Below are 14,225 nucleotides of genomic sequence, written 5' to 3'. Positions count from 1 at the left end.
GGAGTCCTACTTTTCCACAGCCTTACCAACATTTATTACTGTTGTCTTTTTTATTATAGCCATCCCAGTGGATATACAGTAGTACCTCATTATGATTTTGATTTGCATTTCCCTAATGGCTAAAGATTTTGAACATGCTTTCATGTGTTTATCGACTATTTGTGTATCTTCCTATGGAAATGTCTATTCAAAGCCTTTGTCTGTGACCGGATTGCCATTTTACTGAGTTGAGACAGTCCTTGATATATTCTGGATACAAATTCCTTGTCAGACATGATTTGCAAATATTTTCTCCCATTCCACTGGTTGTCTTCTCATTTTCTTGATGGTGTTCTTTGATGCAAAAAAGTCTAATTCTAGGGATGCCTGGGTGGCTCAGTTGGTTAAGCAGCTGCCTTCGGCTCAGGTCATGATCCCAGCGTCCTGGGATCGAGTCCCACATCGGGCTCCTTGCTCCGCAGGGAGCCTGCTTCTCCCTCTGACTCTGCCTGCCACTCTGCCTGTGCTCGATCTTGCTCTCTCTCTCTCTGACAAATTAATAAATAAAATCTTTAAAAAAAAAAAAAAAAGTCTAATTCTAGTAAGAGTCCAAATGGTATTTTTCTTTTGTCACTCATGCTTTTGCCTACAAATGCCAAGAAAACTGTCCAAAGTCCTCCTCCAAAACATCTGCCTAACTTAAACTCACCAAGATTTATGCCTATGTTTTCTTTTAGGAGTTATACAGCTTTAGCTCTTACACTGAGGTCTAGGAGCCATTGTGAATTAAATTCTGTATACAGTGTGAAGCAGAAACCCAAATCCGTTCTTTTACATGTGGATATCCAGTTGTACTAGCATCACTGTTAAATACACAATTTTGCAACTGAATTAGCTTGGCACCCCTGTCACATTGGAATATGAGAAGTAAAGGATATAAAACAGTTACAGATGAACTCAACTACGTGAGAAAAATCTATATTGGTAGTCTCTGGATATTCACTGTCTCGCTTACTTCCATTACAGTACTTATTACAATCTGCAATTATCTTACTCATTTGTTTACTTCTTACCTGTCTCCCCCATTAGAATGTGTACTTCATAGGGACAGGGACTTTGTCTTGTATACTGTTGAATCTCCAAAGCCTACCATAGTACCTGGTTCCTAAAAGTCACCAAACAATTATTTACTAAAAGAATGAGCATATATTTAACATGATCTGGAAAAGAAAGCACTGAATGTTAGGTACTTCCATTGGAACTGCCATTATAACTAAATTTTTCTTAGTGTTTTACAATCTACATACATTATTACTATAATCAGATAAGAAATTAAGGTATTTTAAAAATGTGTAATACATCTAGATGATTTGTTATTCCTCAAAGTCCTAAGAACCTCAATTTTTGCCAAACTATTTTATTTTCACTCCTTTTATAGTCCCCAGCACAATGACACCACCAGCTACCTAACAGCTCAGGTCTGAATCTTAAGAGTAAGTTATCCTTGATGCCTTTCTCTTATACCACACACCCAAATTATCAGCAAATCCCATCAGCTCTACCTCCAAAATACATATTCAATCTAATCACTTCTCATTATCCCACTACTAACAATCCTAATCCAAGCTATCACCATCAACTGGGTAAGTAACAGCAATGGTCTCCATCAGTTCTTTTCCCCACTTGCACATATCCACAGGAATAAATCATATCTCATTCCACTATTAACACCTTCATACCCTCCCACCACACACCCATTAGCTTCTTAGAACAATCAAAATAAAATTCAAATTCCTCACCTTGGCCTATAGGTTCTTCCTGTTCCAGCTCTTGCCTGTGACCCATTTCCTATTTTTCTATCCCCCTTTTACTGAATTCCAGGTACACAAACCTTTTTTTGTCCCTGGCATGTCAAGTTCATTCTCTTCTCAAGGTTTTTTACTTAACAGAGTTCCCTTCTGCATGAAATGCTCCACACGTGGCTATTTCTTGTCATGCAAGTCTCAGCTCAAATGTCACCTCCTAAGAGACCCTTCCTAACAATCTGGCTAAAAGGAGCCAACTCTTCTAGTACTCCCTATTGATTACATTATTTTCTTCACACCTCTTAACAATTCTGACATGATCTTGCCATTTTTTTTTTTTTTACTCTCTCTCCCCCCCACACATCAGGATTAATTTCCACAAGGAAAGGACTTTTTTAATACTAAATTATCTTGGATCTAGGTAAGTTCTTGGCATATAATAATTTCCTCAATTATTTATGGAATAAATGGTTGCTATTCTAAACCTGGCAGGCAATGAAAAACTATTTGATTCTACATTAATTTCTTCAGGAACAATACTAAGAGCAGAAGACAAGATACTTTACAAGGTACATTAAGAATTAAATCACCTGAGATATCACCACCTCACACTAGTCAGAATGGCTGCATCCCACCCCCACCCCACCCCGCAAAAAAAACAAGGAATAACAAATGCTGGCAAGGATGTTGAGAAAAAGGAACCCTTGTATACTATTGGTGGGAATGCAAACTGGTGTAGCCACTATGGAAAACAGTATAGAGGTCCCTCAAGAAAGTAAAGATAAAACCCAGTAACTCCATTTCTGGGATTTACCAGAAGAAAACAAAAGTACTAATTCAAAAGAAACATGCACCTCTATGTTTAGTGCAACATTATTTACAATAGCCAAGATACACAAACAATCTAAGTAGCCACTAATAGATAAATGGATAAAAAAGATATGGTACATGCACACACACACACACACACACACAATGAAATATTATTCCACCATACAAAAGAATGAAATCGTGTCATTCCTGACAAGGTTAGTCCTATAGAGTACTATACTAAGTGAAGTTAAGTCAGACAGGAAAAAAACAAATACCATATGATTTCACTTACATGTGGAATCCAAAAAAAAAAAAAAAAATGAAAACCAGAAACTGACTCATAAATACAGAAAACAAACTGGTGACTGTCAGACGGGAGGGGGACAGAGTTGGGTACAATAGGTGAAGGTGATTAAGAAGCACAAACTTCCGGTTATAAAGTAAGGCAGTTTGTAAAGTATAGCATAGGGAATACAGTCAATAACTTTGTATGATGAAAGATGGTAGTCACTTAAGAGTGAACACTTCCTAACATATATAATTGTCAAATCATTACATTATACACCTGAAACTAATGTAATACTGCATGTCAACTATACTTCGATTTTTAAAAAGTCACCTGAAAAATAAAATTTAAAAGCTGATCATAAAAAGAAAATGATCATATATAATCCAAATAAAATTAGTTTAAAGAAATAATAAAACAACTGGAAATGTGTTCTAATACAATCCTTCCACTCTTTTAATTTTATCTACAATTGCTGAAGCATGTGTCAGAATACAAAGAAAAAAGACTGTTTAATTCAGATCTAAAGTTGTTTAATGTCATTTCATACAACACTGATAAGCACTTTACTATATACCAGGCATTGTCTTTAAACTACTTATACTCATCATCCAAACTGTCATGATGGTAGGTACACCCATTTGGAGGAATGATGAAATTGAGGCATAGAATAATCAGTACCTTACCTAGGGCCATGTAGTTAGTAGCTAGAGCCAAGACTCAAAACCCTAGGCAGCCCCATTCTGAGCCCATGCTCTTAACTACTTCTCAGTATATTAACAGAAATGGCAACAATACATACCTACCTCATTTGGCTGCTGTAAGGATTGACTGAGAGAAAGTTTAACACAATGTCAGACAGATAATACTTGTAAGTTCTCTAAGGCATGACTTCTTGTTCTTTCATTTGTTAGGCTTTCAAGTGCTTTTCTATGGTAGAGGATACCTCAGTGAACATCAAATACCATTCAGTTTCATTTTTTAGCTGGGGAGGAGAAGAGGGAGAGAATCTAAAGCAGGGTCGAAGTCCAGCACGGGGCCCAACTCCGGGCTTGATCTGATGACCCCTGACCATCATGACCTAAGCCGAAATCAAGAGTGGGACGCTTTACCAACTGAGCCACCCAGGTACCTCCATTCAATTTCATACTTTTTTTTTTTAAGATTTTATTTATTTGTCAGAGAGAAAGAGGGAGAGCGAGCGAGCACAGGCAGACAGAATGGCAGGCAGAGGCAGAGGGAGAAGCAGGCTCCCCGCTGAGCAAGGAGCCCCGTGCGGGACTCGATCCCAGGACGGTGGGATCATGACCTGAGCCGAAGGCAGCTGCCTAACCAACTGAGCCACCCAGGCATCCCTCAATTTCATTTTTAAGAGAAGAAAGGGAACTGGTATTTATTGAGGGGTTTCCTGTATGCCAGAATTATTTCAAAGGTACTCCTCTAATACTACTTATCTTACCCTAAAGAATTTTCATTGTTAAGACTCAAATCAAATTATAATGCAGTATACAAAGGGGAGGTACTATTCAATTAGTTTACCACTTAAAACTCAATTTCCATTATATTAAAAAATATATGTGGAAAAAGAAAGTATAAAAATTAAGGAAATCCAAATCCATGGGAACCTGTCATAATTACAAATGCCCTCTCAATCACTCATTCATGATCTTTTGGGAACATCAGTTGTGGGTCTACCATGAGTGGCATTTTGCTATTGAGATACACAAACCCTATTTTAAGGAGATCAACAATCTAGTTCTACAAAACATCTCAATAAGTGCTATAAAAGGAATTCACGTGCTATCTCAGTACTCCTTCTTAGCTATGTGCAGAAATGCAGAGGATTAACACAGTGCTGGCACCCATATTAACTCCCCTTTACAAATTAAATAAACTAATCCACAAAGTCTGAGGCTGGCCACTTACCACATGTGGTTTAGTAAGTCGATTAAATGTGGCCAGTGTGATTAAGAAACTGCACGTTTAAATTATATTTTAATTAACTTAAATTTTAAATTGATTATCAATTCCATTACTGGAAAATTTGTTAAGTATCCTTTGAGCAACTCAGGTTATGTGAATCTTTTTCAACTCTAAAATGTTTATCTAAATACGTATCAAATATTTCCAATGAAAATTGAGCATCTGAATTGAGATGTGCTATAACTATACATACTGGATTTCAAATAATTTATATATATTGTGAAAATAATGTGAAGTATCTAATTTTTATACTGATTAAATGTGGATATGATATACTGGGCTGTATAAATTTCACCTTGTTTTTGTACTTTTTTAGAGGATCTAATAGAAGATTTAAAAGTACACATGTAACTTGCATTTTATTACTATTCGACAGTACTGGCCTAAAGATTACCTACAACACTTTTTTTTTTTTTAAGATTTTATTTATTCATTTGACAGAGACAAAAAGAGAAAGAACACAAGCAGGGAGAGTGGGAGAAGCTGGCTTCCCGCTGAGCAGGGAGTCCCATGTGGGGCTTGATCCCAGGACCCTGGGATCATGACCTGAGCCCAAGGCAGCCGCCCAACTGACTGAGCTAGTCACCCAGGTGCCCCTACCTACAACATTCTTGAAACAAGTTTTCAGTGATATGAGAATTCCTCAGAGCTCCAGAGCTTCAAAAATTGACGTAACAGATGGTTTCCTAGCAAACTGAAGGAGTCTTACCTGTATTTGCCTGAGCTTTAGTTTTAGCTCTATCATTACATGAAAATTCCACCACCATCAAAAATGTATCACACCAACTGTGGACTCTGAGAAACAAACGCAGGGTTTTGGAGGGGAAGGGGGTGGGAACTGGAAGGGCCTGGTGGTGGGTATTAAGGAGGGCACTTACTGCATGGAGCACTAGGTGTGGTGCATAAACAATGAATCTTGGAACACTGAAAAAATAAAGTAAAATTTTAAAAAATGTTTCACATGAAACCATTTTAAAATACAGGTTGATGATTTTTTTTTTTTCTGGAAACAAGCTAATACAGGAATAGGGGTAGGAAATTCATCTTTCTTTTCTGTGACAAGGCAAATAGGAGTAAAAACCTATAAAGTGATACAAAAATGTTGAAAAGAGTACAGAGTCTTTTGTAATCCGAAAGAATACAATGACAAATCAGTTATAATGTAGGCTTACTCCTATAGCAGGCAATGAAGTTTGTCTTTGAAGGGCTCATCCTATACACTGCTGCAACAGAAGCAGAGCAGAGTTCTTTGACACTCCTCTCTCATGTTTTTTTTTTTTTTTAAAGGCCAAGGGGCACCTGGGTGGCTCAGTGGGTTAAAGCCTCTGCCTTCATAAAAAAATAAATAAATAAATAAATAAAGCCTCTGCCTTCAGCTCAGGTCATGATCCCAGGGTTCTGGGATCGAGCCCCACATAGGGCTCTCTACTCGGCAGGGAGCCTGCTTCCTCCTCTCTCTCTGCCTGCCCTTCGGCCTACTTGTGATCTCTGTCAAATAAGTAAAATCTTAAAAAAAAAAAAAAGGCTGAATTTTAATCACATTTTTAAATTATTTGTTTTTTAAAGTTCTACACAAAAAAACTGATTCTTCAATTTTATCTTTTTTTCTTTTAAAGATTTATTTATTTGTCAGAGAGAGAGCGAGCGCACACAAGCAGGCAGAGTGGCAGGCAGAGGCAGAGAGAGGAGCAGGCTTCCCAACAAGCAAGGAGCCTGATGCGGATCAATTTTAACTTTAACGTACAAAGCAAATCACCGGAATTGGGTAAACACATAAGCATTACAACGTCAAGCTACTAGAAAACTTAAAGAGTTAAGAATCACTCCAGATTAAAAACTACTTAACTCTGTGGGGGATCCTTACACAGAAGACTCCAAAATGAATTAAGTAACTAGTTTGTCAAAGTATTACTAAAATGATGGGACCCCTGGGTGGCTCAGTTGGTTGGACAACTGCCTTCAGCTTAGGTCATGATCTCGGAGTCCCGGGATCGAGTCCCGCATCGGGCTCCCAGCTCCACAGGGAGTCTGCTTCTCTCTCTGCCCTTCTCCTCACTCATGCTCTCTCTCCCTGTCTCTCTCTCAAATAAATAAATAAAATCTTAAAAAAAAAAGGTATTACTAAAATGAATGTTTTTTTTTTTGCTATAATTCTCCCAAAGTAAAATATCAAGAAAAATAAACATCAATACAATTCCAAGTGAAAAATCACTTCCAACGTCAAGGTAAAGAGGCAGGGAAAGACAAAAGCCTGTGATTAAAATATTTCTCGTGTTAGGTATAAATCTTTGTGTGTGTCTTTCATGGACAATGTAGAGACAAAATGCTATAAGAGAAGGAATCTCAAAATACTTAAATAACAATCTTCCATTTTCTTTATTAGGATCTGTGGTTTTGGTATGCAAATTGCAAACAATACAATAAAGAGATTAGGCCTAATTATTGACAGACCAGAGCTTTGCTCTGAAGATAGTATTAAATCCAGTTTTTCCACTTTCAAGACTTTTCTAATTTCAAATACTGTGTTCATCTGAAAGATCTTAGATATTACTGAAATAAAGTTACATTAACATAAAAATGAAAATGTCTGGAGTCTTCCTAGATAGTAAGTTAAACACCAGCTTAATTCAAACCAATTCTATTGGTGAATAGTCGTAATTATTTGTTTTTTTTTTTAAGATTTTATTTATTTATTTGACAGATCCAAGTAAGCAGAGAGGCAGGCGGGGGGGGGGGGGGGGCGGCGGCTCCCCACCAAGCAGAGAGCCCAACACAGGGCTCAATCAATCCCAGACCCCTGGGATCACAACCAGATCGGAAGGCAGAGGCTTTAACCCACAGAGCCACCCAGGTGCCCCTTGTTTTGCTTTTTTAATACTTTCTTTTTTTAGGGACATCTTAAGCTCACACCAAAACTGAGCAGAAAGCACAGAGATTTCCCATATATCCCCAGGGCTCGTTTGTTTTTAATATTTGGCTGGATTAATTATCCAAGAAAAAGAAGAATAAAGCAGAGGATGTTAATCTCCATGGCCGCTAGCAAAGATGGAACTCTATCCTGGATCACTGCATTCTACCACCACCAGGACCTGACCATGGCAAGTGGCTAAAATTAAAATTAAGGGAATTTAACCTCTGTTAGTTAGCAGCTTGAGAGCTATGCAAAGAAATGTAGATTCCAGAGAAGGATATCAGCCCTCTATGCACTCCTGACACTGACAATCACGTTTTTATAGATTTTCTTTTAACGATGGATTTACTTTAGGAATCCACAAATAAGCCTAGATAAAGATGTGATGAGTATTTACCTAATGTCAGGTTCACCAGATGAACAACCATGTAAACACACTGGCCGCAATAAACATAAAAAGATACTTTACTACTAATCAGAGAAATGCAAATTAAAAGAATAAGAAGCCATTTCACACCCATCAGATTGGCAAAGGTTTCAAGACTCATAATACCAAGTGGTAAAAAGAGATGGAGAAACAGGCTGATAAATGTAGCTGATGAGACGCAAACTAGAATCGCCTATAGGAGAGTAAAAAATACATACTTGCACCCTCCAATCCAGGCTTCCACTTCTAGGTCTATAGCATGAACACATTCACTAGTGCTACATACGTAGTAACATAACATAAAACACAGAAACCATATACTGCAAAACTGAGTAGACAAAAAAAATATTAAAGCATGAAAAACCGGGGAAATGTTCATCAACAGGGAAGTAGATAAAATTGCAGAGTCATACAAACTACTCAGCAGTTAATAATAAAGAGTCACAGCAACCGCTAAAACCAAAATTCATCCCCCTCCCCCAAAAAACTCGCCAAGGTTAATTTTTTTTAAGTTTCAAAAAGATACATAAAGGGGCGCCTGGGTGGCTCAGTGGGTTGGGCCGCTGCCTTCGGCTCAGGTCATGATCTCGGGGTCCTGGGATAGAGTCCCGCATTGGGCTCTCTGCTCAGCAGGGAGCCTGCTTCCCTTCCTCTCTCTCTGCCTGCCTTTCTACCTACTTGTGATCTCTATCAAATAAATAAATAAAATCTTAAAAAAAAAATGATACATAAAGCACAGCATTTATATGAAATTGAAAAACACATCAAAACAATATATATTACTACAGATGCATACATACATAGCTAAAAGTATGGAAATATCAATGAGAATGAAATATATTAACTTCAGCTGACTATGTTAATCACCTGAGCTTTGTGTTCCTAGGAAGCAGGTAATGGTTAAGAAATCCACCCCCATCATTCTGAGTTTTGGGAAACTGGTAACAAAAAGATCCTGCCCTTGTTTATTGTGATAAGACCTGTCCCTGCAGTTCCTCAAGACTCCCGGTTTTACCTGCCCCCAGGTCCTTTACCTTTTTTCTGAGACGTTCCTTATTAATTAATGTTCTCCCAATTGCAATAGCCTGAAAAAAAATCATCTCCTTAATTGGCCAGTACATTATGTCTTTGACCCAGGAGTGCTTATCTCTGGGGAAAGAGAATGGGATGAGGAAGAAGATGCAGATTTAGCTGTAACAGTAACATAGAAACCTGAAATACGGAAAAAAGTTATTTTCTTTTTTCATACAAAGGGACCTGTTATTCTGTGTACCTTTCTGCTTAAAATGTTTCAAAAATTAGGGACGCCTGGGTGGCTCAGTTGGTTAAGCAGCTGCCTTCGGCTCAGGTCATGATCCCAGCATCCTGGGATCGAGTCCCACATAGGGCTCCTTGCTCAGCAGGGAGCCTGCTTCTCCCTCTGCCTGCCATTCTGTCTGCCTGTGCTCGCTCTCTTTCCCTCTCTCTCTCTGACAAATAAATAAAATCTTTAAAAAAAAAAAAGTTTCAAAATTAATTTGTAAATTATTAAAACAATGTGTAGTCAAAAAGATCACAAGTCAATCAATTCTTTGCAGTCTGTTTTTTCACATTAAATAAGTAAGCACATGAACGAACACATGCCCAACCTATTCCATTAGGCTGCTGTAAGTAAACGTGTTTTTCCTAATCACCAAGTGATAAAATTTGTAATTCATTCTGGGCCAATTAGCTGTGCTTGTTACAGCACAGCTGACTAGGGCAAGGCTGAATTATCTCGTAGACTTTTATTATTTCAGGGGCAAGACTACACTCCTACTCCCATAGAGCCATATAATATGCTGTAAATGTCATACATGATTGGTTACAAGAAGCAATAGGCAAAGTCTACGTGTAGAATCTCGATCCATACCCAACGAAAGAAGTACTGAGCAGATAACCCTAGGAACTTAATGGTAGACTAAATAATCTTCCTATATACACACAGAACAAAAGTTTTGTTTGGAGTGGGTAGATGTGCAGGACAGGCTTTTTTTTTTTCCTCCACTGTAAAGTGAGAGTTTGAAAACATGAAATCTCATCTTAAAGTGCCCAAAGGTGATCTTTCGAGTTGGTTTCAAATTGCTTTTATTCCCAAGTGCTTCCAGAAGGCTTGCTGAGTACCAGGAAGTGATTTTGTTAATGCAGAACCAACCCAACAGTAGCTAAAAATCTTTTTTTTTTTTTCCTTAGAAATAAAGAATGCAAGTTGGGGGGCGGGGGCGAGTGGCAGAGAGAGGGAAGGAAAGGTAGGGAGGGGGAGAGAGAGAATCTTAAGCAAGCTCTCGCCCAGCCCGACTTGGGGCTGGATCTCACAGCCGTGAGATCACCACTTGAGCCAAAATCAAGATTTGGATACTTAACCAACAGAGCCACCCCTAAAATTTAACCTTAGCAAACAAACAAAAACTTTAGAAACTTGGAACCCCAGTTTCAAATTTAGAGGTAAAGTGCTAAAATCTGGTATAATAAAAACTTTCAATCTTCATAATACTATGTAACAGCTGACACTGAAAGGAGATGGTCTGTGCCTACAAGGCTAAATAGAGGAGTAATCTTTCCAAATGATCAGTTTATATTCTGAACTCTATTTGCAAGCATTCAAACAACAAGAGCTTCTAAGGTCTTCCTAACCTCCCTAAGGCCAACAGGTCAAAATACATCTGGAATCCACTTATCTTTGCTGATTTTTAGTTCTCCTCCCTCAAGAACCAGTAAATAAAACAGACGCTTCATTTTATTTGAATGCATAGAAATAAAGGAAGTTAAGCTTTAACTAAAATTTAAGGATTTAGCCAAAGTTAAAATGCTTGGACCTGTTTTCAAAGACAAAGTGTGTATTACAGAAACTCAAAATAAAAAAATGTCAAATTAAAAGAACATAAAGCAGGCTCCAGCCCACTTCAAAGCATTCATCAGAGTAGATGGTCTTAATTTTATGAGAACTCAAACCCTTAGATTTAAGTCTTACAGAGATTTATAGAAGTCTTAAGATGCTGCTCCTCCTTGTAGTTTACAGAATTAAACCAAAGAAGAATGGAAAACTGAACACTATTAAATTCCTACCGCATCTCTTTAGTCATCAAGAAACTACTAACTGGTCAATCTCTTTTTTTTCCCTTGCATTACCTTAAGAAAACCAAAACTGTCATTCGGAGAAAACATTTTGTATGCCAGTAAACTGGTATCAACTGCTTCCAGGCAGACAGATGCAATAACAGTGTAATATTTCTAGCAAAGTCTGGTAAGCCTTTGCCTGCTGCAAATCATTGACCAAAAATGGTAACAGCGAGTGCAGGCTAAAGAAAATGACAAAATGTTCTACTTGATCGTCCAGTTAAGAATACTATTTTAAGGCAAATTAGAGACAGTTTAGAGGGGAAACTATGCAAATTAAGCCAAGTGCCCATCACCTAAATATAGTAAACATATTTACTTTTAATGACTAGGATAATTCAATGGGCTTTTAAAAAGTTTTTCATTCGCTTTTATTAGCATCCCAGCTTCATGCCCACTCCTCGCACGCTAAGTTCTGGCAGAGCCAAACTGTTCACAGGTAAACAAAATTTCTAACCATACCTGGAGAGATCGGGTAGGGAAGGGTTAAAAGAGCCACTGCCAAGCTTGACAAGCACAAGAGTGCTGCTGGAAGCTGATTGCCAGATACGACAAACAAAGCGGCTGCGAGGCCACCCTGTTCTTAATCAGACCAGGGTAAGGCTCGTGGTGATCATTCCGCCCTCTAGGGTTGTTCAAATAAGGCCTTATTTTCCTTAATGAGATGGACCGACCTCACGGGCCGAAACTCGCACGAGTCACTGACCGCCTCGACGCCCGGCTTTGGGGAAAGCTGCGCCAACAAGGCCCGCGCGGGATTCCGAGGCCCCTCACCCCGGGATGGCGGACTCCCAGTCAACTGCACCGAGGGTGTGGCGGTGCTCGGCCCCGGCAGGTCGTCCCCAGGCCTGGGCCGGTGGAACCGCGGGGACCATGCTCCCGCCCGCGGCCTCGCAGAAGCTGCGAGCGAGGCAGCAGCCAGGAGCCGCCCAAGGAGCCGGGGTCCCAGCGGGTCCGCGAGCAGTGGAAGCCCAGAGATCTTTCCCTGCCTGGGGGCTGCAGCTGGGCCTTCGTTCCCCCATCCCCCGGGCGGGGGCGCGCCTGCCGCCCCTCAGCCCCGACCCCCACCGCGCCCCGGCGCCCCGCAGCCCGGGCCGCGCCAGCCCACGCCTCGGGCTCCCTCCCACTCACCATCTTCTCCGCGGCGGTCGCAGGGACGCGGGAGGGGGAGCTTGCCGGCGCCGACTCTGCAGAGCGTCCTTCTCACAGCAGAGGGACCGAGAGACCCAGCGAGCAGGCGACGCGAGCCGCGAGCCTACCAGGGGGCGGGTGCACGGACGCGCGCCTCGGACCCAAACGCGACTGCGCACGTCACGCGCTGCCTGCCGTTGCTACGCAACCGGCCGGCCAGACAGCGCCCTGCCCAAAGAGCAAACGGAGGGTTCTGCTTCGCGTTCCGAAGACAAGGGAACTGGGCCCTCCTTTCACCTGCTCCGGCCTGGGAGGGTGGGTCCTCCCTTATCTACTAGGGACGAGGAGACAAAGCTCGGGCTGGCACCTGATCCGGCAAAGGATCAGGCAGAGCTAGGGATCCTAATTCCCGGCTGGTGGGCGGGGCCACGTGGCGCCCCGCCCACAGCGCTGCGGCAGCCCTAACATGGAAGTAGCCACCTGGCCAGGTGTGCGCCGCGCTGGGGGCGGGGCCTGGGAGGAGGCAGGAGGAGGAGGAAGCGGGGGGTGGGGAGGACGCGGCGGGGGTGGAGGCCTGGGGGTGGGGGGTGGGGAGTGGGGAACCAGGGTGGGCGGCTTCCCGGGAGCAAGAGACCGGAGGGCAGACGTCGGGGAGCCCAGGCTCGGGCCGCGGCCGGGAGAACACATCCCGCATTTTTTACCTACTTTGGTGCGATTCCCGCCATCCTCCCCTGATTGGCCCAGCCGGCCACGTCGGGCCCTCGCGTGAGGGAAAAATCTGCACATTTTTCCTTCTAACCGAGGCGCCCGTGGCCATTCGGAGTGCTCTGTGAGTCACTGCTAATTTCAGGTCTGGAAAAAACAAGGAGTGATTTATTTATCTTTGGGAACGGCCCGGGGAAGGAGGCCCGGCGGTCCACAGGGGTGTGGCTGGGAAACGGTAAAGTTTTCCTGGGACGATGGCGCCAGCCCCGCCGGTCCGTTTTGGGGGCTTTTAATTTGGGGTTGGGTTTTTTAAATGGGCGGTTACATCAGAAACACAGTTTTGAGAGGGCTAAAAGGAATCCCAGTGTTTTTCTCCTGAAGGCGTTTTTGTGGGCAGTAAAGGGTACAGAAAGAATTTACAACTGGGATAATTACTTAAAGTTTTACTTAATTTAGGCTACCGAGAACATCACGGCCTCTACCAAAATTATTTTAATTCTCCAACTGTAAGTCTTTGGGATAAGGCGGTTTTTTGTTTTTGTGTGTGGCTTATGTTCTGCCCACTCAACATAGAAACTTATTTCTCATTACTCTTGTCTTTTTTTTTTTTTTTTTTTTTTTTGCTATTCTTTTCTAGAAAAGAAGTAAGTTGTGGCAATTCTAAGCCTTTACCACCTGCTACAAGGCTTTTGCAGGCTAGAGCAGTGCTTAAGCTCTCAAGCTTGAAAGAGAACTTGGTAAAGTCAGATTTGTGTGTCCTGGCCCCCAGAGTTTCTGACTGTATATCTGAAATAAGACGCGAGATCTTGCATTATAACAATTTCCAGGTGATGCTAATTCAGCTGGTTGGGCAGCCATCGCACTTTGAGTAGAAAGAACCCGTCTGTATCGAACTGCAGATGGAATCCTTTATTTCTCTTCATGGGACTCGGTGGCCCCTCCACTTCTAAAGTCCTCAAAGACTTCCTTTTTAGTTCAAAGTCAGTCCAGCTCATTATAGAATAACAAACCTGCCTGCTGCTTAACCTCTCTTCTGCATTTCATCCTCCA

At 41.3% G+C, this 14,225-nt stretch overlaps 1 protein-coding gene across 1 annotated transcript in view; it reads right to left on the bottom strand.

Annotated features, from left to right (window-relative positions):
* The window catches only part of DSTN (destrin, actin depolymerizing factor), a 36,496-nt gene extending 23,625 nt beyond the window's left edge, over positions 1-12,871 (bottom strand). The window contains exon 1 of the mRNA XM_004754192.3: positions 12,471-12,871. Within this exon, the coding sequence (XP_004754249.1) occupies positions 12,471-12,473 (3 nt within the window). The 5' untranslated portion in view covers positions 12,474-12,871. The remainder of the gene's footprint in view (positions 1-12,470) is intronic.
* Positions 12,872-14,225: the final 1,354 nt, after the last annotated feature.

This window comes from Mustela putorius, unplaced genomic scaffold (assembly GCF_011764305.1).
Source record: "Mustela putorius furo isolate JIRA1106 unplaced genomic scaffold, ASM1176430v1.1 tig00000253_pilon_pilon_pilon, whole genome shotgun sequence".
Classification (NCBI taxonomy): Eukaryota; Metazoa; Chordata; class Mammalia; order Carnivora; family Mustelidae; genus Mustela; species Mustela putorius.
Note: the sequence above shows the minus strand (reverse complement) of the source record. Positions and strands in the feature narration are given on the sequence as shown.